At 39.1% G+C, this 22,033-nt stretch overlaps 1 protein-coding gene across 1 annotated transcript in view; it reads left to right on the top strand.

Moving 5' to 3' along the window:
• Window positions 1-22,033, top strand: part of VPS13B (vacuolar protein sorting 13 homolog B) — a 928,263-nt gene that overhangs the window by 515,756 nt on the left and 390,474 nt on the right. Inside the window, exons 23-24 of the mRNA XM_084621078.1 lie at window positions 13,553-13,787; window positions 21,119-21,339. Of these exons, the coding sequence (XP_084477204.1) occupies window positions 13,553-13,787; window positions 21,119-21,339 (456 nt within the window). The remainder of the gene's footprint in view (window positions 1-13,552; window positions 13,788-21,118; window positions 21,340-22,033) is intronic.

The following is a 22,033-nucleotide window of genomic DNA, read 5'->3' as shown; positions in this document are numbered from 1 at the left end:
CCTTTCCAGGTTGCCCAAAGAGCTGGAAACAATGGTGGAAGATCTCCCATTTGAAAAACCCAAGCTCTTTGTGGAGAAGGCAGACTCTTCTCTCCACATGTTGAAGGATTCCCAGGATTATGCTCCCTGGGAATCTACTCTGCAGAACAGACGAGAAGATATAGCTGTCAGCCACAGCACAGGTCACAACCTCCTCAATACCCACCATCTGAGCACTATTACAAGCTACAGCATAAGAGGTCCAGAGTTCAGAAGCACAAGCAGTCAGCACCCCAATCCATGACTTTGCAGACTGCCTCTTCTAAGCACTTTTGACAGGTTGGTCAAGGGCCCGAACAACTATATCTAGCAACATTAGCTGCCATCTACACCCCTGGTGTGCCCTTTTGGAAGTTACCTGACCCTCTTTCGCAGCAGGTGGGAGAAGATCACCTCCGACAGATCCATCTCCCATTCTGACCTTCCTTCCCTGTCCCTCTTCAGGCACCTTTCTCACAAAAGCCTACTTCAGCAGGAAATGGATCATGCAAAAGGGCCATAAAACCAGTCCCAGCAACTCAGGGGCAAAGGGTTTTATTCCCATTATTTCCTGATCCCCCTGGCGAAGGGATGGTGTAGGCTAAGTCTTGATTTAAGGGCATTAAACAAATATGTGAGGGTGTGGAAGTTCAAGATGGTCATGCTAGCAGCCATTATTCCAGCTCTAGAGCAAGCAGATTGATTTTTGGCCCTTGACCTACAAGGTGCCTACTTTCACACCTTGATACGACCACTGCACAGAAGATTTCTACAGGTTTCAGAGTAACAGCCGTGTTAGTCTGTATTCGCAAAAAGAAAAGGAGTACTTGTGGCACCTTAGAGACTAACCAATTCATTTGAGCATAAGCTTTCGTGAGCTACAGCTCATTTCATCGGATGCATACTGTGGAAAGTGTAGAAGATCTTTTTATACACACAAAGCATGAAAAAATACCTCCTCCCACCCCACTCTCCTGCTGGTAATAGCTTATCTAAAGTGACCACTCTCCTTACAATGTGTATGATAATCAAGTTGGGCCATTTCCAGCACAAATCCAGGGTTTAACAAGAACGTCGGGGGGGGGGGGGGTAGGAAAAAACAGGGGAAATAGGTTACCTTGCATAATGACTTAGCCACTCCCAGTCTCTATTCAAGCCTAAGTTAATTGTATCCAATTTGCAAATGAATTCCAATTCAACAGTTTCTCGCTGGAGTCTGGATTTGAAGTTTTTTTGTTGTAATATAGCAACTTTCATGTCTGTAATCGCGTGACCAGAGAGATTGAAGTGTTCTCCGACTGGTTTATGAATGTTATAATTCTTGACATCTGATTTGTGTCCATTTATCCTTTTACGTAGAGACTGTCCAGTTTGACCAATGTACATGGCCGAGGGGCATTGCTGGCACATGATGGCATATATCACATTGGTGGATGTGCAGGTGAACGAGCCTCTGATAGTGTGGCTGATGTTATTAGGCACTGTGATGGTGTCCCCTGAATAGATATGTGGGCACAGTTGGCAACAGGCTTTGTTGCAAGGATAGGTTCGTGGGTTAGTGGTTCTGTTGTGTGGTATGTGGTTGTTGGTGAGTATTTGCTTCAGGTTGGGGGGCTGTGTGTAGGCAAGGACTGGCCTGTCTCCCAAGATTTGTGAGAGTGTTGGGTCATCCTTCAGGATAGGTTGTAGATCCTTAATAATGCGTTGGAGGGGTTTTAGTTGGGGGCTGAAGGTGACGGCTAGTGGCGTTCTGTTATTTTCTTTGTTAGGCCTGTCCTGTAGTAAGTGACTTTCGGGACCTCTTCTGGCTCTATCAATCTGTTTCTTCACTTCCGCAGGTGGGTATTGTAGTTGTAAGAATGCTTGATAGAGATCTTATAGGTGTTTGTCTCTGTCTGAGGGGTTGGAGCAAATGCAGTTGTATCGCAGAGCTTGGCTGTAGAGGATGGATCGTGTGGTGTGGTCAGCGTGAAAGCTGGAGGCATGTAGGTAGGAATAGCGGTCAGTAGGTTTCCGGTACAGGGTGGTGTTTATGTGACCATTGTTTATTAGCACTGTAGTGTCCAGGAAGTGGATCTCTTGTGTGGACTGGACCAGGCTGAGGTTGATGGTGGGATGGAAATTGTTGAAATCTTGGTGGAATTCCTCAAGGGCTTCTTTTCCATGGGTCCAGATGATGAAGATGTCATCAATATAGCGCAAGTAGAGTAGGGGCGTTAGGGGACGAGAGCTGAGGAAGCGTTGTTCTAAGTCAGCCATAAAAATGTTGGCATACTGTGGGGCCATGCGGGTGCTCATAGCAGTGCCGCTGATCTGAAGGTATACATTGTCCCCAAATGTAAAATAGTTATGGGTAAGGACAAAGTCACAAAGTTCAGCCCCCAGGTTTGCCGTGACATTATCGGGGATAGTGTTCTTGACGGCTTGTAGTCCATCTTTGTGTGGAATGTTGGTGTAGAGGGCTTCTACATCCATAGTGGCCAGGATGGTGTTATCAGGAAGATCACCAATGGATTGTAGTTTCCTCAGGAAGTCAGTGGTGTCTCGAAGGTACCTGGGAGAGCTGGTAGCGTAGGGCCTGAGGAGGGAGTCTACATAGCCAGACCATCCTGCTGTCAGGGTGCCAATGCCTGAGATGATGGGGCACTCAGGATTTCCAGGTTTATGGATCTTGGGTAGTAGATAGAATATCCCAGGTCGGGGTTCCAGGGGTGTGTCTGTGCGGATTTGATCTTGTGCTTTTTCAGGGAGTTTCTTGAGCAAATGCTGTAGTTTCTTTTGGTAACTCTCAGTGGGATCAGAGGGTAATGGCTTGTAGAAAGTGGTGTTGGAGAGCTGCCGAGCAGCCTCTTGTTCATATTCTGACCTATTCATGATGACAACAGCACCTCCTTTGTCAACCTTTTTGATTATGATGTCAGAGTTGTTTCTGAGGCTGTGGATGGCATTGTGTTCCGCACGGCTGAGGTTATGGGGCAAGTGATGCTGCTTTTCCACAATTTCAGCCCGTGCACATCGGCGGAAGCACTCTATGTAGAAGTCCAGTCTGCTGTTTCGACCTTCAGGAGGAGTCCACCTAGAATCCTTCTTTTTGTAATGTTAGTAGGGAGGCCTCTGTGGATTAGTATGTTGTTCAGAGGTATGTTGGAAATATTCCTTGAGTCGGAGACGTCGAAAATATGATTCTAGGTCACCACAGAACTGTATCATGTTCGTGGGGGTGGAGAGGCAGAAGGAGAGGCCCCGAGATAGGACAGCTGCTTCTGCTGGGCTGAGAGTATAGTTGGATAGGTTAACAATATTGCTGGGTGGGTTGAGGGAACCATTGCTGTGGCCCCTTGTGGCATGTAGTAGTTTAGAAAGTTTAATGTCCTTTTTCTTTTGTAGAGAAGCAAAGTGTGTTGTAAATGGCTTGTCTAGTTTTCGTAAAGTCCAGCCACGAGGAAGTTTGTGTGGAAGGTTAGTTTTTTTTATGAGAGTATCCATTTTTGAGAGCTCATTCTTAATCTTTCCCTGTTTGCTGTAGAGGATGTTGATCAGGTGATTCCGCAGTTTCTTTGAGAGTGTGTGGCACAAGCTGTCAGCATAGTCTGTGTGGTATGTAGATTGTAATGGAACCTTCCACACAAACTTCCTCGTGGCTGGGCTTTACTAAAACTAGACAAGCCAGACTCCAGCGAGAAACTGTTGAATTGGAATTCATTTGCAAATTGGATACAATTAACTTAGGTTTGAATAGAGGCTGGGAGTGGCTAAGTCATTATGCAATGTAACCTATTTCCCCTTGTTTTTTCCTAACCCCCCCCCCCCCCCCAGACGCTCTTGTTAAACCCTGGATTTGTGCTGGAAATCGCCCACCTTGATTATCATACACATTGTAAGGAGAGTGGTCACTTTAGATAAGCTATTACCAGCAGAAGAGTGGGTTTGTGTGTTTGTTAGGGTGGGGCTGGGGGGGGGGGGCTGGGGTGAGAAAACCTGGATTTGTGCTGGAAATGGCTCAACTTGATTATCATACACATTGTAAGGAGAGTGATCACTTTAGATAAGCTATTACCAGCAGGAGAGTGGGGTGGGAGGAGGTATTTTTTCACGCTTTGTGTGTATAAAAAGATCTTCTACACTTTCCACAGTATGCATCCGATGAAGTGAGCTGTAGCTCACGAAAGCTTATGCTCGAATAAATTGGTTAGTCTCTAAGGTGCCACAAGTACTCCTGTTCTTTTTAAGATTTCTACAGTTTATCTTCAGGCAGAACCACTATCAGTGGAGGGTGCTTCCATTTGGCCTCTCGTCTGCACCGAGGGTATTCGTCAATGTTCTTTCCATCATAACGGCACACCTGCGGACATTGGGCATTGTGGTCTACCCATACCCAGATGACTACCTCTTCAGGGCTCCCTATTTCATGATGCCGTACAAGCCACCTAGATAACCATGCGCACATTTGCACAGCTGGGTCTACAGCACAACTTACAGAAATCGACACTGACCACAATACAGTGAATGGCTTTTATTGGTGCCAACCTCAATGCAGTAAGAGCAAGAGCGTTCCTCCAGTTACACAGACTCATAACCATTATGAATCTCATAGAGACTGTCCAGGCCAGCCCTCAAACACCAGCCAGGAATGGCCTGCAGCTGGTAGGTCATATTGCAACATGCACCTTCGTTGCCCCAAATGCCTGATGTTCATGAGGTGTCTTCAGATGTGGCTCACTTCTGTCTATTCCCTGAAGAGGGACAGGCTAACCGAACAGCTATCACTGACCTCCACAGTAAAGCACTCCCTGAACTGATGGAAAGACCCATCCAATGTCCGATCAGGCGTTCCAATCATGCAGCCGCCAACAACACTGACTCTAATGACGGATGCCTCCCTAATAAGCTGGGGACCTCACCTAAATGACTGCAAGGTTCAAGGTAAGTGGTCTTCCACAGAAGCGACCCTCCATATCAGTCTTTTGGAGCTAAGGGCCATCAGGAACGCCTGTGCACACATTCTGCCTTTCATCAAGAACACCCACACAAAGGTCATGACAGACAATATGACATGTATGTTGTATATAAATCACCCTGGGGGCACCATATCTCTCTACCTCTGCACAGAAGTACTCAAACTTTGGAATTGGTGTATCTATCATAATGTGCTTATCTCAGCTGTCTGTGTATCAGGGATACAGAACATGATAGCCAGCAGTCTCAGTTGGAACTTTTCTCATAACCACGAATGGGAACTGAACTCAGAGGTGCTTCGAGACATATTCACCCTATGTGTAACCCCAACTACAGATCTCTTCGCTAATTACCAGAACAAGAAATGTCCTTGTTACTGCGCCAGGGCCAGCCTGGGGAAACATTCACTGGGAGACACTCTCATCTTTCAATGGAACAGAAACCTCCTATATGCTTTTCACCTGTTTCCTATTCTATCCAAGGTTCTGCTGAAAATTCAACGAGAGAAAGCAAGAGTTATTCTGATTGTCCCATCCTGGCCGAGACAAGTCTGGTTCCCTTACCTGAAACAGATGACAATATGTCCTCCGGGTCTTCTTTGGCCCATTACCCATCTGCCCTCTGAAAACAATGGGCTGGTCTTTCACCCTCCACCTCCAGGCTTGGCTCCTTCTTGGTTCTAAACCTTAGAGGTAGAATGCTCTCACGAGGTGAAAGACATATTGTTGTCTTCAGCCAAAAGTCGACCACTAAACATACTTACCAATGAAAATGATTCCAAGTTTTGTGTCATTCTAAGCACACAGACCCAACCTTGTCTTCCATCCCTCTGACTTTAGACTACATTTTAGACCTCAAGAGGCCAAAACTCTCACTCAGCTTCTTTAAGCTACATCTTGCGGACATAATGGCTTTCCACCATCAGGTAGATGGATACTCGGTGTTTGCTTACCTGCTGACGCAGAGATTCCTGATAGGCATTGGGAACTCTTCATGCATGTGAGCCCACCTACTCCAACCTGGGATCTTAACCTAATTCTCAGAGCTTTGACTAGACCTCCCTTTGGACCCATGGCAACTTGCTCTCTCTTACAGCTGTCCATGAAGACAGCATTTTTAATTGCCATCATCTCAGCTAGGGGCATAGGAGGAATGGCACATCCACCATACATGGTCTTTTTTAAAGACAAAGTAACTCTGAGGCCTCATCCCAAGTTTCTCCCTAAAGTTGCCTCCACTTTTCATATGAATCAACATATCCATCTTCCTGTTTTTTGCCCAAAACCATATTATGACAACAGGGAAGTGATTCTGCATATGGTAGATATTAGAAGAGCACCAGCATTCTACTTGGACAGGACTAAGGACATCAGGAAGTCCTTGAGTTGCATTAATCACGTATCAAGGGTGCAAGCTATTGCCTCTGTCCAGAATCTGTATGCACACCATGAGGTCAATTTCTACTTCGGTTGTATTCCTTAAAGATGCCCTAGCTCGGAAATTTCTAGGCAGTGACTTGTGTCTCTTATCCCGTGACTGCCTACTTTGCTTAAGAGCCTTTGACCAGGGACCTTGTCAAAGGTTTTCTGAAAGTCCAAGTACAACTCGATCACCCTTGTCCACACATTTGTTGACTCCCGTAAAGATTGGTGAGTTATGATTTCCATTTACAAAAAAAGTGTGAAGTCTTCCCCCAACATATCGTATTCATTTATGTGTTAGTAATTCTTTACTAGTTTCAACCAGTTTGCCCCATACTGAAGTTAGGCTTACAGGCCTTTATTTGCCCAGATTGCCTCTGAAGTCTTTTTTAAAAATAGTTGTTACATTAGCTATCTTCCAATCATCTGGTATAGAGGTTGATTTAAGGAATAGGTTATATACCATAGTTAGTGGTTCATTTCATATTTGAGTTCCTTCAGAACTCTTGGGCGAATGCCATCTGGTCCTTGTGTCTTATTACTTTTTAATTTATCAATTTGTTCCAAAACTCCTCTACTGACACCTCAATTGGGGGCAGTTCCTCAGATTTGTTACCTAAAAAGAATGAATCGTGAGTGGGAATCTCCCATACATTCTCTACAATGAAGACCCAGTACAAAGAATTAGTTTAGCTTCTGCACAACGGCCATGTCTTCCTTGAATTCTCCTTTAGCACCTTGATCGACCAGTGGCCCCACTAATTTTTTGGCAGGTTTCCTGCTGCTGATGTACTTAAAAAATATTGCTGTTTGTTTCTGTGTCTTTTGCTAGTTGAGCTTCAGATTCTTTTTTGGCCTGCCTAATTATATTTTTTACACTTAACTTGCCAGAGTTTGAGCTCCTTTCTGTTTCCCTCAGTAAGATTTTAAAGGTTTTTTTTTTTCCGAAATGAAGCTTATAAACTGCAATATTTTAAAGCAGAGAATGAGGGAAGGTAATTATTTTTGTTGTGCTAAGTAACTTAGGGCATATCTACACTGCCCCACAGTTTGGACTACAGGAGTTTGAATAGCAGTGTGTACCAAAGTGCTGTTCTGTTATTTCTCTGTTTGGATGCTGCAGGCGCAAACTAACTGGTTCCTAGTTCACATTAATTTTGTTCTCTTGAAACCGGATTACACTACTTTGAGTAAAAAGCTAGTATTTCATACCTGCACATCCAGGGAGTGGAGTTACAGTGCCACACTTTGGTGTGCACTGTTATTCACACCCCCATAGTCCAAACTGCAGAAGCAGTGTAGACATGCCCTTAGAGTTGCCTAGGAAATGTAGCAAATTGCATGCCCAAATTTTTAATAAACTTTCCATGTTTGTGTCCCTAAATCACATTACTTGCTCACTTGTCCTGGTTTCTCTTCCATTTTCCCTGTTTCTTCACTGCCTTTTAATCACCATACCATCTCATTATACATAGTGAGATACATAATAAATATTCACCAACATTTATCTTTCTTTAACTTGCTGGAAAGAGGCACATTGAGTAGCCATCCAAAAAAATTACAGCAGCTCCTAATGAGATACCACATATGTAATTTAAGAATAGATTTCTAACAATGACGACATTATTTAGGGTTCCCCATCCTGGTGAAATATAAAAGGTGAGTAGATTTCTTTGCAGGTGCTTTTCTTTTAATTGCCAGTTTCTATACCTGTTTTGTTAAATTCATCTTAAATATGCCATTCAAGACTCAGTCTGATTTTCTTTGTATCAATCTGAACGTACTGGAGATTAAGAGTAATGTCACTATTTTTCAATTCAAGTATAGTCTGACTAATAAATTTACGCTTTCAATTAACCAGGCTGTATATTTAGATTTTCTGTGGATGTTAAAAAGCCTAATTTCTGGAAAAAAGTCCCAGAGTCACATTGTGATCAGATTATTGAAATCAAATCCCTGGAGTCTAGCCTTTTTTTCTAAAACAGTTTGCATGTTCCTCGATCTTTTATGAAAACAATTATACAACAGAAAAGTCTGCAGTTGGTCATTGGATAAAACAGAACTTGATAACTTAAAATCATCAAAGGATTATTTTTTTTAGTGGAAGTTTGAGTAAGTAAATGTGTTGAACCAAAGTCATGGAAAGTTTATTTTGGAGCCAAGGCTGGTACTGGTTTAGCCCTGGCCCTTTTTGCTCATGATAGCCCCTTGCATGAAGATACTGTGCATTGAACTTGCTGTAAACTATTAGTATTTTAGTGAAAAAGACTTATAATCTTAACTATAAATAGTTTTCATTATTTAGTTGTGGGGTTTTATGTGCAGCCTTGAAGTCTCTTTTTGGCAGCTAGGCTGTGGGGGAGGTACTCACTTTTCACATGTTGCTGGTATTAATAGTTGCTAAAATCATGAAGCAGCATAAACAATTATTTTTAATTGGTTGTTAATGCTGAATTCTAGTAGGAATAATGAGGCATCTGTAGTAAAACCAAATGAATTAAAGAGCAAAATTACAGTGAATGACAACCAAATAAGTGTACAATGATTATTTGCAACACTCAGTAGATTCACTGTGTGCTTTAAAATATTTTGAAAAATGAGCCTGTTTCCTGCAATTATTTGAAGTAATATTTTCTCTAAAGAGTATAATTTCCACTGAATTTTTTATTCTTTGAAAGAATAGAAATCTAATCATGAGGTTAACTTATATTCTTGTTCCTTGCACAGGACACAGAGAGATTTTGTAACATGTAACTTATCAATAATATAGAGTAGCTGTGGGAGGGAGAGTGACTATTAATTGACTGGTTATTTATAACACAGTGAGACTGATCGGAGGATCCTGCTCACATCAGAAAGAGAGTCCCTAAAGTTTGCACAAGAATTTCTATTAAATGTTTCCATTTTGGAAGATTTATCTACAAATTTAGTTTATCAATTTTGATTTCTGTAGTTTCATGACCAAATAAAAATATTGTTTTAAATTTAGTCCACAGTGAACTGTGCATTGTTCAGAAAGTAGTAGGAAATCAAGCAAATATTACCAGTTATGTTTTAAGATGTTTTTAAACAAACTTTAAGCGTGAAATTCTGTCTCTCTTGCAACATACAAATAAGCAGAGCTTGTGTGGGACGCCAGCGGAGAAGCTAGATGGATAAAACGCTACTACCCAACTTGGAAGTAGGAGTCAAGCACCTGTGCAGCTTGGCCACGTCAGGCCTCATTGTTGACCACATCCCACCCCTCTACATGAGACTTCTGGCCAGTGGATTTCTTCAGTTTCTGGATCTCATATATGTCTTTCTCCCCCCCCAAACAAAAAAAAAACAGACAAACACACAGCAGCCTTTTTACTGCAGGAATAAATTTGCAGAGCTGGGACTTTGAGGAGACAAAAAGAAAAGGAGTACTTGTGGCACCTTAGAGACTAACCAATTTATTTGAGCATAAGCTTTCATGAGCTACAGCTCACTTCATGGGATGCATACAGCTTAGAGGTATCCTTACAAGGTTTCCCCCATTGGGCAATTTCTATCACCTATAACAAGCAGTGGGATTGGCCAGGGCTAGCTATCAAGGGCTCAGCAGGGAAGATGTGAATCTTTTTAATTGCATCGCTATGAAGCATAAGGGGCTGTAGATATCCCTTTCACATCATCTCCGCTCTCCTCCACAGCAGCACCTCTGCTGCATTTTGGGCCTTTAATGACCACTCCACAGCCGGGATGATTTTGCCCTAATACCGTACATATTTTACAATTCTCTCTATTGAACAACATTCCCTTTTATGCAGTGTATAATTTTAAAAATAGTATAAACTACTTTAACAATTCTTGTGCCATCACTTATTTTAGTAAATTAATATTTTCCTTTTTAAATAGCTGAGACGTGGTGATCCTCTCACCTTTCAATGTATATATGTTAGTAAAAACTTAAATACAATATGGTTCACTTAATTTTTTTAATTAGAAGGCAAAACAGTTCTTTCATCCTTTATTTATCATTAGTGTATGTTATAGCCCTTGACATAAAAGAAATCAAAATAGGAGGTGATTCCATTTCAAGAATTTGTAATAATTCTTTCTCTTTAACACATGAATGTGTTCAGTATTGGCAAAAGAACATGTTGCTACCAAAACTGAAATAAGATCCTTGAAACAGAAAGGATGTTGCCATGGAAAAGTGAAGTAACACTCAGTACAGCTGCGATACATTAATGAATAGGATATTTTTTTAAAAGATCATTTGTGTTTGGTGTGGCTTGGAGGGTCCCAACCAGATGGTTTCCATGAACAGGATCTGACCCCCAGCTTGAGGACTTCTTACTGGCAGATTACTTCATTTTCTTTCCCTTGGATTGTCAGATCCTTACATTAATGCAAGATTTACTGCTACAGATTTATATTCAGTTACATAAATCAGTCACATTTTAGGTTAAAGTCATAATTTTAGAAATACCATTTAATAGTTATTTAAAAAGGTAAAAAAGATTTATATGGTATCTTTAATATATGCTATTGATGTAATTTTAATTTTAAAATATTTTGATTACATATAATTTAAAGCACTTTCCATATCAATAAAATGATCTATAACATATATTACTATTATTATTTAATCCAACATATCATGCATCAATTTTGAGTGTATTCTTCCCTCCCTTTACCAGAACTTGCTGTAAGCCAAATCTCCGGGGAGAGATTGGGCGGGGGAGACGCACAGATTCTGCTTTCAGATACATGTGAAAATCCCATTGAAACTTGCTGGAATTTCATGAGGACAAAATTTGGCCCAATGAGAAATGTAACATGTTTCTTAAGAACCCACTGTTGAATGCGCTAATGGGCATTTCCCCATATAAACTGATAATTTCCTGTGCAAACAGGTAGTAATTGCCTGATTTGTACTGGAAAATATGTGTTTTTAGAGGTTCATCCATTGTGTCCTCCTTTAAAAACCTTAAATTATATATACGTCTAATTTAAGACCTCCTATATGATGCATTTATTTATTTATGCATGCTTTTTCACTTAAATTGGCTTGAATTTATATAGAAATATATTATTACATATTTTGTACCAGATTCTACCACCCATTAGTCCAGGAGCAGAAATCAATGAGCCAACTCACATTAACTCAAGGTACTACTGAACATGAAGGGCGGTACAATCGAGGTCTAAGTGAGTGATAGCTCCTTCTAAATAATATAAGGAGTGCTACAGTCGTGATTACACTTCAGTGTTCTTGATATGGCAAAATCAAATTAAACAGAGGAAAAGGACCTGAGCAACTTGTATTCAATGCAATTTTGCATATAAAGTATAAAAATCGGAGAGTTTCCTGGTTCTGTATACTTCTAAAGTGAACTTTGTTAAACATCTATCGTAGACCCTTGCGGTGAGTAAACTGATAGAACATTGTATCTCTGAGTTTGTGGAATTTGTGCTTTATTATTACCACATGTCTTGTATATTCTGGCAACATTTGATGTTAATCATCATGGAGATATATATTGGGTGATTTGTTATAAATTGCTTACTCAGTAAGTGCATTGATAAAACAAAAGCTACTCTGATCATAACTGCATTGCCTTTGTCATCTGTTTATCACTGCCCCACAGTGGTCTGAACTTCCACTTATTGCTAATAGACCAGAAAATGCTCTTATATGTCACCATAAAAATCTTCGAAAATCAAAATGTGTTACATTTGTAATAATACACAGTAGCTTCTTGTCCCGTATAAATAAAGTACGTTCTAAACCTTGGATCAATAAATTACTTATCAAAGATGTAATTAACTTCATTTTACAGCTCAAATAACGCTAAAACTAGAAACAGAAACACACTTCATGTAAAGTATTTATTTTTGCAAAATTCTACTTGTATTTTTTGACAGTGAATTCTTGTCACTTAATCTCTGTTCACCAGGCTGGCAAATTATTTATGGTATTGAAGGATTCCAATCCCGTTACACATCATTATTGCTCTTGTGGGGGAATGTTAGCCTTTAGGGGAGGTTATCGTACACTAGGTCTTCATTATCATTTGTAAAATATAGTTTCATTAATTATATAAATTTAAAGTATCTTGAAGCATTTATTGGACACTGCTACATGAGTTACAAAGCAGCAAACAAAAGTACTTTATCATGTCTTCAAATAACATCTTGCATCCAAAATATTGTGAAGAAACTGATTGAATCATAGTTTGTATTTGCTTAACAAAGCATTCAAGTGTGCAGGCTGTTATGGTTATTTGATATCCAGGTGCAGAATATTACTTGCAAGAGCCAAGTAAGACTAACAGTCTTGAGCATACATTATCTCTGAATTAAGAAGTCATGATGAGTTCAGTCCTTGGTTTGGGCTTACTTAGCCTTGCTAGAAGTCTCTAAGGATATGGCAGAATTATCAAAACTGTTTCATAGCAGTCTAAGTAACTGTGCACTCGTGGAAACTGAAGTTTCATATGAAATCACATGTACTTGTTCTAATCTGAAAGGTGACAAAAGGAGACAAACCTGTTAGTTTCTAAACTTTGTTAATGTTTTTCATTACGATACATAGCTTGGTACTAATGAACATGTCAATATTTGGCTGAGGCTTTTATTTATGTTAGATTGACTGATTGAGCTTGACCTTTTCATGCACTTTAGTCACTGTTAACTACAAAGTAAGAGAAGAATCCTCACTGAAATAAATCTTTTTTAGAAAGTAACAGCATATAAAATGCTAGTCCGCTCTAGAGCCTTAGCTAGTGATAACAAAAGCTAATGAACTGCAAAAGGAGGAAGATTTTGTCACCTTCTCTGCCGGCACGTTTTTTAACTCCATTATGTTTCCTGAAAACAGATGTGGACAGGCAGATATATGTTCAGCTTATGTGACTGCACCCTTTTGATCAAATTTATAGACCAAAATGACACCTTTTCAGGTGTTATTTCTATATGTGTAATTTATGAAATATATTGTAAGCATCTGCCATTTTCTGTTGTCCTTTCTTTTAATTCTGTTTAAGAATTTAGACAGGTTTTTAATCACCTGTGATATCTGTGATATAGTGTTTGATTCTGTATTATAAATGAATAAATATGTTGGGAGAATGTTGAGATCTATTTCTGAGAATCCTGTCTTGGATTTGTTTTTGTTTTTCCAGCTTGAAGTGCAATCCTGTTGCGTGTTTGTTCCAAATGACAGCCTGCCTTCCCCAAGTACAATTGTGTCTGGTGACATTCCTGGAACTGTCCGAAGTTGGTACCATGGACAGGCTGGTATGCCTGGTACACTTGTTCTTTGCTTGCCCCAGATAAAGATTATGAGTGCTGGACACAAATACATGGAACCGCTGCAAGAAATCCCCTTTGTTATGCTAAGATCCATTCTTGAAGAAGGTACAGTATGAGAAATTTGGAAAGTTTTCCTGTTGTTATTTCAATGTATAATTCTGTTGTATGATCATTGTTTTATATTGCCAACATTTTGATATAAATCAGTCTTCTTACTAAAAGATTTCATATCCAAAATATGTGAGCTAAGTGCCACAGACAAATTTGCCTTCTTTAACCATGATCCATGAGCTGTACAACTATAGCAAAAATTTAAACTTTCTGGAAGTTTCCATGTGCATTTAATTCATTACTATAATCTTGAAACTATTAATTTCTTTAGAGAAGTTTTGCTTTTTTTGAGCATTTGCATTAAAGTGATCAGAGAAAATGGAGAATTTGTTAAAAGGTTTTCACAGGAGAATTTTGTACATAATATTTTTCTCCTTTTTTGCACACAAAGCTTACTAATGAAATTTACCAAAAAATTATAAAGCACAGATTATGGAAAATAGAGTAAGAAGTATTTTCAAGAACTACATTTGCTCCTCATTGTCTGCCAATTTTTGTTGTTTTACAACTACATTTTCCTATATTTTTTATTGACTTTTCCCTCCTCTTTTGTTCTGTAACAACCTGAGTCTCTCCTCCTCCACATGCACAACAGCGGAAACAAATTTCAGTGAATTTTTTAAACAATGAAACTCTGTGTAATAGTACTGTAAGTACTGTCAAATGCACAAAGTAAACAGGACTAGAGAAATAAATGTTTCCCCTAATTTATTTCAGGTAAAATAATCTTATTTGTTACATTAACAACAAAAAGTAAATATGTTTAAACAGAAATGTGATTTTTTTAAGCTGGTAGTGCCCTTTAAACCTTTTATGAAATTAGGCCATACTTAAATTTTCTCAGACTCGGAAAGGAAGGAGCAGTCCGAGAAAGAGAGATGAATCCCCTTGGTTGGGATAAATCCTACTGTAAGGGATGTATTTGTGTGTGGCTTTGTGCTCTGGGAATAATGCCAAACAGAAGTTCTCACAATCTTGATATTTTTGATTCTCTAGTGGAGCTGTTGCTTTCTCCCATGCCAAAACTCCCCCTTTAAACAGACTAATAAAAAAATATTTTCAAAACTTTTAAGTCACCTTCTTTGTTTTCTCCATGCAGAGGTAAGTAATTTTTATAGACTTTTATTAGGGAGACTCTAAATGACTATCTATATTTGAACAGGACTCCAGTGATGACATGTCATTCTTAAAACATGTTACCTTCTCTGTGAAATCATATGCATGTAACCTTACTCTTCCTGAAAGCTATTTTGGAACTGTTCATTCTTTCGTAAAGAAGATCTAAGCAAATGTCCAGTTTCTTACAAGACTATGTAGTTACTCTGACTCCTATCTGCTTATTCACATGTTTTTTTACTTCTTTAAAAGAAAAAATAGCACAATCATCCTGTCATCTAGGAATATTGCAACTTTGTCAGGAAGGCTTATTGACCTCCAAATGTCAACATATAACAGAAACAACTCCCACACTCAAATCTTTTTGTTTCCAGAGCTCTGACAAGAGGATTCCTCTGAGATAATTATAAGCTGTAGGAGTAGTCACATTCAAAAGAGCATATTAAGCATGGCACTATAATTCAGAATTAATGTAACTTGGATAATATTACCAAGTCCTGTTGTCTCAGTGATCTCATGAGAGTAAGGGACACTCTCACAGACACAGGAACAGATCCCCTTCCAGATCTCCTCCCAAGAGACAAGATCCTTCTCCATATCCTTCCAAATTGTGAGAGTCCTCACACTCGGGTCCTAAAGACTTAGGCACACGTTAGCATTCCGACTATGAGGGTAAAGCACACAGAAGCAAGGATCCAACAGTACCAACTCTGGTACCAGCTAGTAAGCTGAAGAACTGGAATTTGCCAGCACGAACTGAGGGCTTCGGGCAGGACTCATTTTTGACTGCACCCATCATCCCGTAAGGACCCACTCACCGTTAAGCCTGTGATGTACCAGATCCAACTATACCGACTACCATGACCCCTCATGTTGTGGGACAGACTGAGACTTATACCTCCCCTTGCCCTCCTATGCTCACAGTCTCATTTGATTTTGGGTCAGTCTGTCTGAGGGACATTGATTGCTCAAATTAAAGAACCTTCAAAATGTATCTTCTGTATTTGCACTGTACAGCATAACTTACTGAGTCTCTTTATATTGCTATCTCTACCTCTGTCTTTTCCATCATAAAGTCTTATCATCCCAGCTGCAGTAAACAATTCTTACATAAAACTAATTATAATCTGTGCACATGGTTGATAAGTTGGACCAACCTGTGGCCAAACTCTTCACCATTCCAAACACAGCAATTTAATGTTCTCAGAACAGTCGCAAGTGAAACTGCATCAAAACCTGAAAATCTGGATAAAAGCAGAAATGCCTGGCTGTATGGCCTTACAACACTTAGTTCCCTATGGTTTAGCTTGGAAGAGAATACAGTATGTCTATTTAATATTTGAAGTGACTGGAATTAAATATAGTGTTCCATGGAACAACTATTCAGATTCTCTAATTGTAAATGACTTGTTTGATGTTTAATATCTTTTACTCCTTCACAAGGGAAAAGCCTAAGTTTTTATAAAGTGCTTTCCTGGATTGTTGTTTCTCGAGGATTCTATCTCTCTACTGTAACTTCATATGAATAATAATAAATATAAATGCTACTTTTCAACACTGGAAAGCCTTTATTCAAAAACAAACATAGTGATAGAGTGAAGAAGTACAAATGATAAAAGATAAAGTTTAGAAGGAGTTAGGAGCAAATGAAACCTGAAGGAATACAAGGATGTGAAGAAAAGGTCCAGCAATAGTTGCAAAAGCAGAAGTCTTCAAGCAACTTTACACAAGACTTAGAACAAAAAAAGGGAGAAAAGAACATATAGGCTAGCAAAATCATTGGTCAGAATTACCAGATATATAGAGGAAGTAAGGTTCACCAACAATGAAACTGGTATGGTGTTGACTCATGATATCTCATAAAGGATCGATGGAAAAGGTATCCAAGAGAGCAGTGCAACTTCAAAATGATGAACTTTGGTGTAGTGGAGCCTATCATACCTGATGAAGTGGCCAATACTATAAAAGAGATGAAAAATAATAAGGCTTTAGGCCCAGATAGATCCCTATTGAGACATTGAAAAAGCTTGGAATAGAAGTCATCCATTTGCCAACATCTCTGTTCAGTTTAATCATGAGATGGGAAAGGACACCAAATAAGTGGAGGGAAAGTATCTTGGTGCTGATATGCAAGGGAATAAGTGGCAATGGCAACTGCACAAATTAGAGAAGTATTAAGCTGATTAATCATATGATGAAACTGTGTGAGAGAGTCATTGATAAAAGACTAAGTGAGGTAAATATTAGCACAAATCAGTATGACTTCATGCCAGGAAGGTTGACAATGTTTGCACTTATGAAACTAGTGGACAAATACATAGAGAAAAGGAAAAATATTCACATGGCATTCATGGATCTCAAAAAGGACTTTGGCTGAGTTCCAAGAGAATTCATCTGGTGGAGTATGAGGGAGAAAATGTTACCAGAACTTTTTGTGTAGCTTGTTCAAGCCATGTACGTAGGTGCAAAGTCAACAGTCAGAACTTATGGTTGTGAAACAGATGTACTATCAGTAAAGGTGGGAGTGCATCAGGAATCAGCACTAAGCCATTTCTTGTTTATACTCATCCTGGATACCCTCAAGAGGAACATACAGAAGGAAGCATCTTGGTGCATGCTATTTGCAGATAATATCATTCTATGCAGTGAGGAAAAAGAGAGTCTTAGAAGAGGATCTTGATAAATGGAGGGGTATGTAATTTCAGTAATGTGCACACTGAAGAATTATCTTTGAAACTAGGTGAGCAAACAATACCAAAAATACAAAGTTTCAATATCTGGGTTCCAAAATCTGACGAAGTGGAGGAAAAATTAGAGGTAGGATAATAAATACCTGGCTCTGATGGAGAGAGGTAAGCGGAAAGTACCAGTAAGAATAAAAAGAAAAGTCTATAAAGCGGTGTCCATCTAGTTTTAATGGGTGGCGCTGGGTGTTGGGCAACAAAGAAAAAACATGAGCGAATGATCTCTTCCACAGAAATGAGAATGTTGAGATGGATTAGTGGTATAAGCAAGACCGATTACATGAGGAATGTGTATATTAGAGACATGCTCAAAATAAAACCCATACATAAAAGAGTAAGGGAGTATCGGCTCAGATATTTGTTCATGTAAAGTGCAGTCCTGACAACTACATGGGTAAGAGAAGCCAACAGATCAGGATTGAAGGAAAAACACAGAGAGGCTAACCCAAGAAGTAGTGGTGGGATGCCCTAAAGGAAGACACATTAAAATGTGGTATAATAGAGGATATGGCATTGAACAGAACAATTTCGAGGGAGAGGACTCAGAGCAGACCCCATTTGATGAGGGGAATGTAAGGAAGAAGACTTTCTATCCTAAAAGTGGCATTTATAAACACAAGAAGTTGTTAAACCAGTTGAGTATAACTGTTACCATCTTTTGCATTAATTTTCAAGTCCACTAATAGTTCAAGTAACTGAGTTATAAATCATCTGAAAGAAGAAAAAATAAGGCTTTATCCAGATCTCAGGTTTGTGAGTAAAAGGAATTTTTAGCAACATTCTTGCCATATTGAGGATCTGCAATGTTCATCTCATATTCTGGCTCAAAAAAGATCTAGGGTGAAATACTGGCCCCACTGAAGGGCTATGACTCATATGAAGGGTCAGTTGGAAGGCTTCAGAGATTTCTTCTGCTCCTGCTATTGTAAACAGTGGTGCCTGGCTTCCCTTCATACGTACTAGTAAGTGGGATTTTAAACAGATGTATTTTGAATTACATTTCTTTTGAAGTGTAGACACTTTAAATTGTTTCTGAACCTTCATTCATTCACCCAACAATGAATATTGGCCACCAAAGTAAAACAAAATAATTAAGGCAAAATTAAAGCATTATAAACAACTACAGAACAAAAATTTCTCTAACACTTGGGCAGTTTAAAGTAGATATGGTATGCGTGGTGGAATAAGGAACATTAAATATTATTTTTGGGTGATCTCTAACTAGTCACTGAAAAATATCCAATATTGAATTACTATGGTGATCACTGAGAAAGGAAAAATCATGTATTTTAATTAATAAATAAGCCATTAGAATCTACTTCAAATTTTTGAACACTTTTCCATCCTAAACAATTAATATTTTGTAATTCTTGGATGAATTAAATTTTTTGGAGAATTTTACATATGTAAACAGAAGTCTTTACAAAATATTTTAAAACAAGTCTAGCTGAATTTTATTTTGTACATAATTTGGAACCTTTCTTCAGTTTGTAAATAACTTTAGAATAAGTTCAAAGTTTTCAGTTCTTGTATGTTCTCATGCAGTGCTTTATGGCTATCCTAGTGACCATAAATGAGTTATTGCTGGTGTCACCTCTGGAAGCACCAATCAAACTCTTACCAAAGTAGCATGGTGAAGACTTCTGGCTTCAGCTTTATTCTAACTTCATCTTTTTTTTTAAGTATAGTTTAAGTAGTTAACTATCAGTTAACTCAACACTTAATTTCTGGTATTGCTTAGCTGTATTGTTTGAAGCCCCACAGGAACCTCAGGACTGCAGACTATTCCCAAGCAGGAAATCTCCAATGTAACTCTCCATTAATTAGTGAGTTGGACATACCAGTTAAGGTGCTTTATAACTCCATGCACTGGAAAGGCCCAGTCCCATGTATTTAATTGCCATTACCTGATATCATATGCCCACTCTCCCAAGCCTCACTTTGGGACATGAGACCAACTTGTGTCTCTTCTTACCACAAAGTCACCTGCTCAAAGCTGTGACAAATAAAGTCTCATCACCAGCCCAGCCCTGTTAATTTGTTGTAGGAAAGAGAACTTCTCATGTGTCTCCTGCAAACTGAATAAGCCCTATTAAAAATATAAGGATGTCACAGAGCTGGTTGCGTTTTCACTTGTTGGACACTCACCAGACAGCTTTGCTTAGATTCCAGCCCTGGATGTATGTTCTCCTGAGCTCCAGGTACTGTCTCTCTGTTCGGCCTCTAGGCTCACTCTAGGCATGGACTATCTATCTAGGATCCTATGGTCCAGCTTTCCTAGTCCCCAAGACCAATGCCGAACTCCAATTCCACACACCATCCCCAGAACTCCACCCTCCTGGGTCCTCTGGTTTATAGTTTAATCCATGCAAAGTAGGCTACTGGTCCAGTATTAAATTCAGCAGTCCTGCTTTTCTAGGGTTTCACCCCCATCTGGTACTCAGACAAAACTGATTGTTTTGGTTTTGTCCAGCATTGCATAGGGGATGCCATTTTGAAGAGCATACTGCTCTGCCCCCACCAGCATGACCTCGCATGCAACTTGATGCCAGTGGGGCCGTGTGGTGAACTTTTCAAAATGGCACCTGTATGTGGTAGGAAATTGCACACATCGTGCATCCGAGTTCACCCTGGCAGGGGAGGGGTTATGCTGGCAAGAGCAGGTGCATACCATTCCTGAAAGTACAGGAATGTCCAGTATTCTGGGAATACATGAGTGGCCACCCTAATGCAAAATAAGAAACACTTGTACACCATCCCCTGCCTGAGTTTTCCTCACCACTTGTGAGTGTTCTTTGGGATTTGGTCAGTGTCCTTTAGGGTCCAAGGTCTCTTTTTCTGGATCTCAGTCCTCCAACTCACAATCTTAAATTTGCAAAATGATAATCTTCCATCAGGACTCCTATTCACAGTAGTAGCTATATGAAAAACTTCATAGACTGTAGAGTGTGTGTGTGACTAAAGTCTAATTTTGCTACTGATAAACTGAAGTCACTGGTCCTGCTCACAGAGCTGGATATTTTTCAACGCGAGTGAGGTGACTGGTCTCTTAATTAAGGAAACCTCTTTGATACAAGGCAATACAAGACATTTACAGCAGACATATGCTCACTTAGTTTTAATGTATTGAGGTGGATTTTTAAAAACACGGTGCTGAAAAATCAAGTAAATCAACAAGGTATTGTCCTTTAACATTGTTCTGCCGGATTTATTTGCAGTGTGAAATGAAAAATCAAATCAGATTTTCTTTTTTTATCTCCAGACTCCGTATCAAAGGGTATTTTATTAGGATTTGGGACCTGGTCCAAGTGCCCATTGAAGACTTCTATTAATTTCAGTGCGTTTTGGATCAGGCCCATTCTGAATTTCATTTATTACTTACTATTTGAATAATGTTGAGAAAAATCATCACTTAACATTTAGAGGCATGCAGTTATAAAACTATTTTTTCTCTTTAATCACCAGGTGATGCCTTCCCTTGGACAATCAGTCTGCATCATTTCAGTGTGTATACTCTTCTTGGACAACAAATGACACTTAATTTAGTGGAACCCATGGGCTGTACTTCTACTCTAGCTGTCACTTCACAAAAACTACTGGCCTCAGGGCCAGAATCCAGACACTCGTTTGTTGTTTGCCTCCATGTCGACCTTGAGTCACTTGAAATAAAATGCTCCAACCCCCAGGTTGGTATATTTAATTGATTTATGAAAGGAAATTAAAAATAACTTGAATTAAGTACAATTGTTCTGCATTTTGTTGAGGAGGTTCTCTTTTATTAAACATCTTAATTTTTTTTTAAATTGGGCCATCAAGATCAGGGTACTTAGAGTAGATTTGCTTTGAAGCTCTCTCAAGTTTTGTAATTTAAACTCTTCTCAAAATGTAATAGCTACAGCATAAATGCATCTTTTGGCTGATGGAATGAAATCAGTTGCAGATGTACTATTGTTAAATGCTGAAGCACTGTTCAACTGTCTTGAATAAATTTGTTGAAATGGTCTAATGATCAAATTGATCAAATTCTCCCACAGTCTCTCATTCAGCATGGAATGTTTTCAAACAAGCTTTGATATCCTTTATTAAAGGGGAAAACTGAAAGGGAATTGTTTAAAAGAATGCAGATTTTCACCATAAATGTATTCTTTAAAAGGTAGGTATGTTACATGTACTACTGAAAACTGCATTTTAATTGAGTTAGATACAAGTTACTCTACAGCAGCCTGAAGTCACTCCAAATAGGAGAGATTTTCTATGCAAATTTTCAATGCACTGAACTGTGTTTAATAATGTTTTTGTTGTCAGTTGTATCATCTTAATTCTAGTTCTGATGAAGTTGTCACCTCTTGTTATTGATGATTATAATTCAGGCACCGTCAA

The sequence above is a fragment of the Lepidochelys olivacea genome, assembly GCF_965140295.1.
Source record: "Lepidochelys olivacea isolate rLepOli2 genome assembly, chromosome: 2".
NCBI lineage: Eukaryota > Metazoa > Chordata > Testudines > Cheloniidae > Lepidochelys > Lepidochelys olivacea.
The sequence above is the reverse complement of the archived record's forward strand: the minus strand, read 5'-3'. Positions and strand labels throughout refer to the sequence as shown.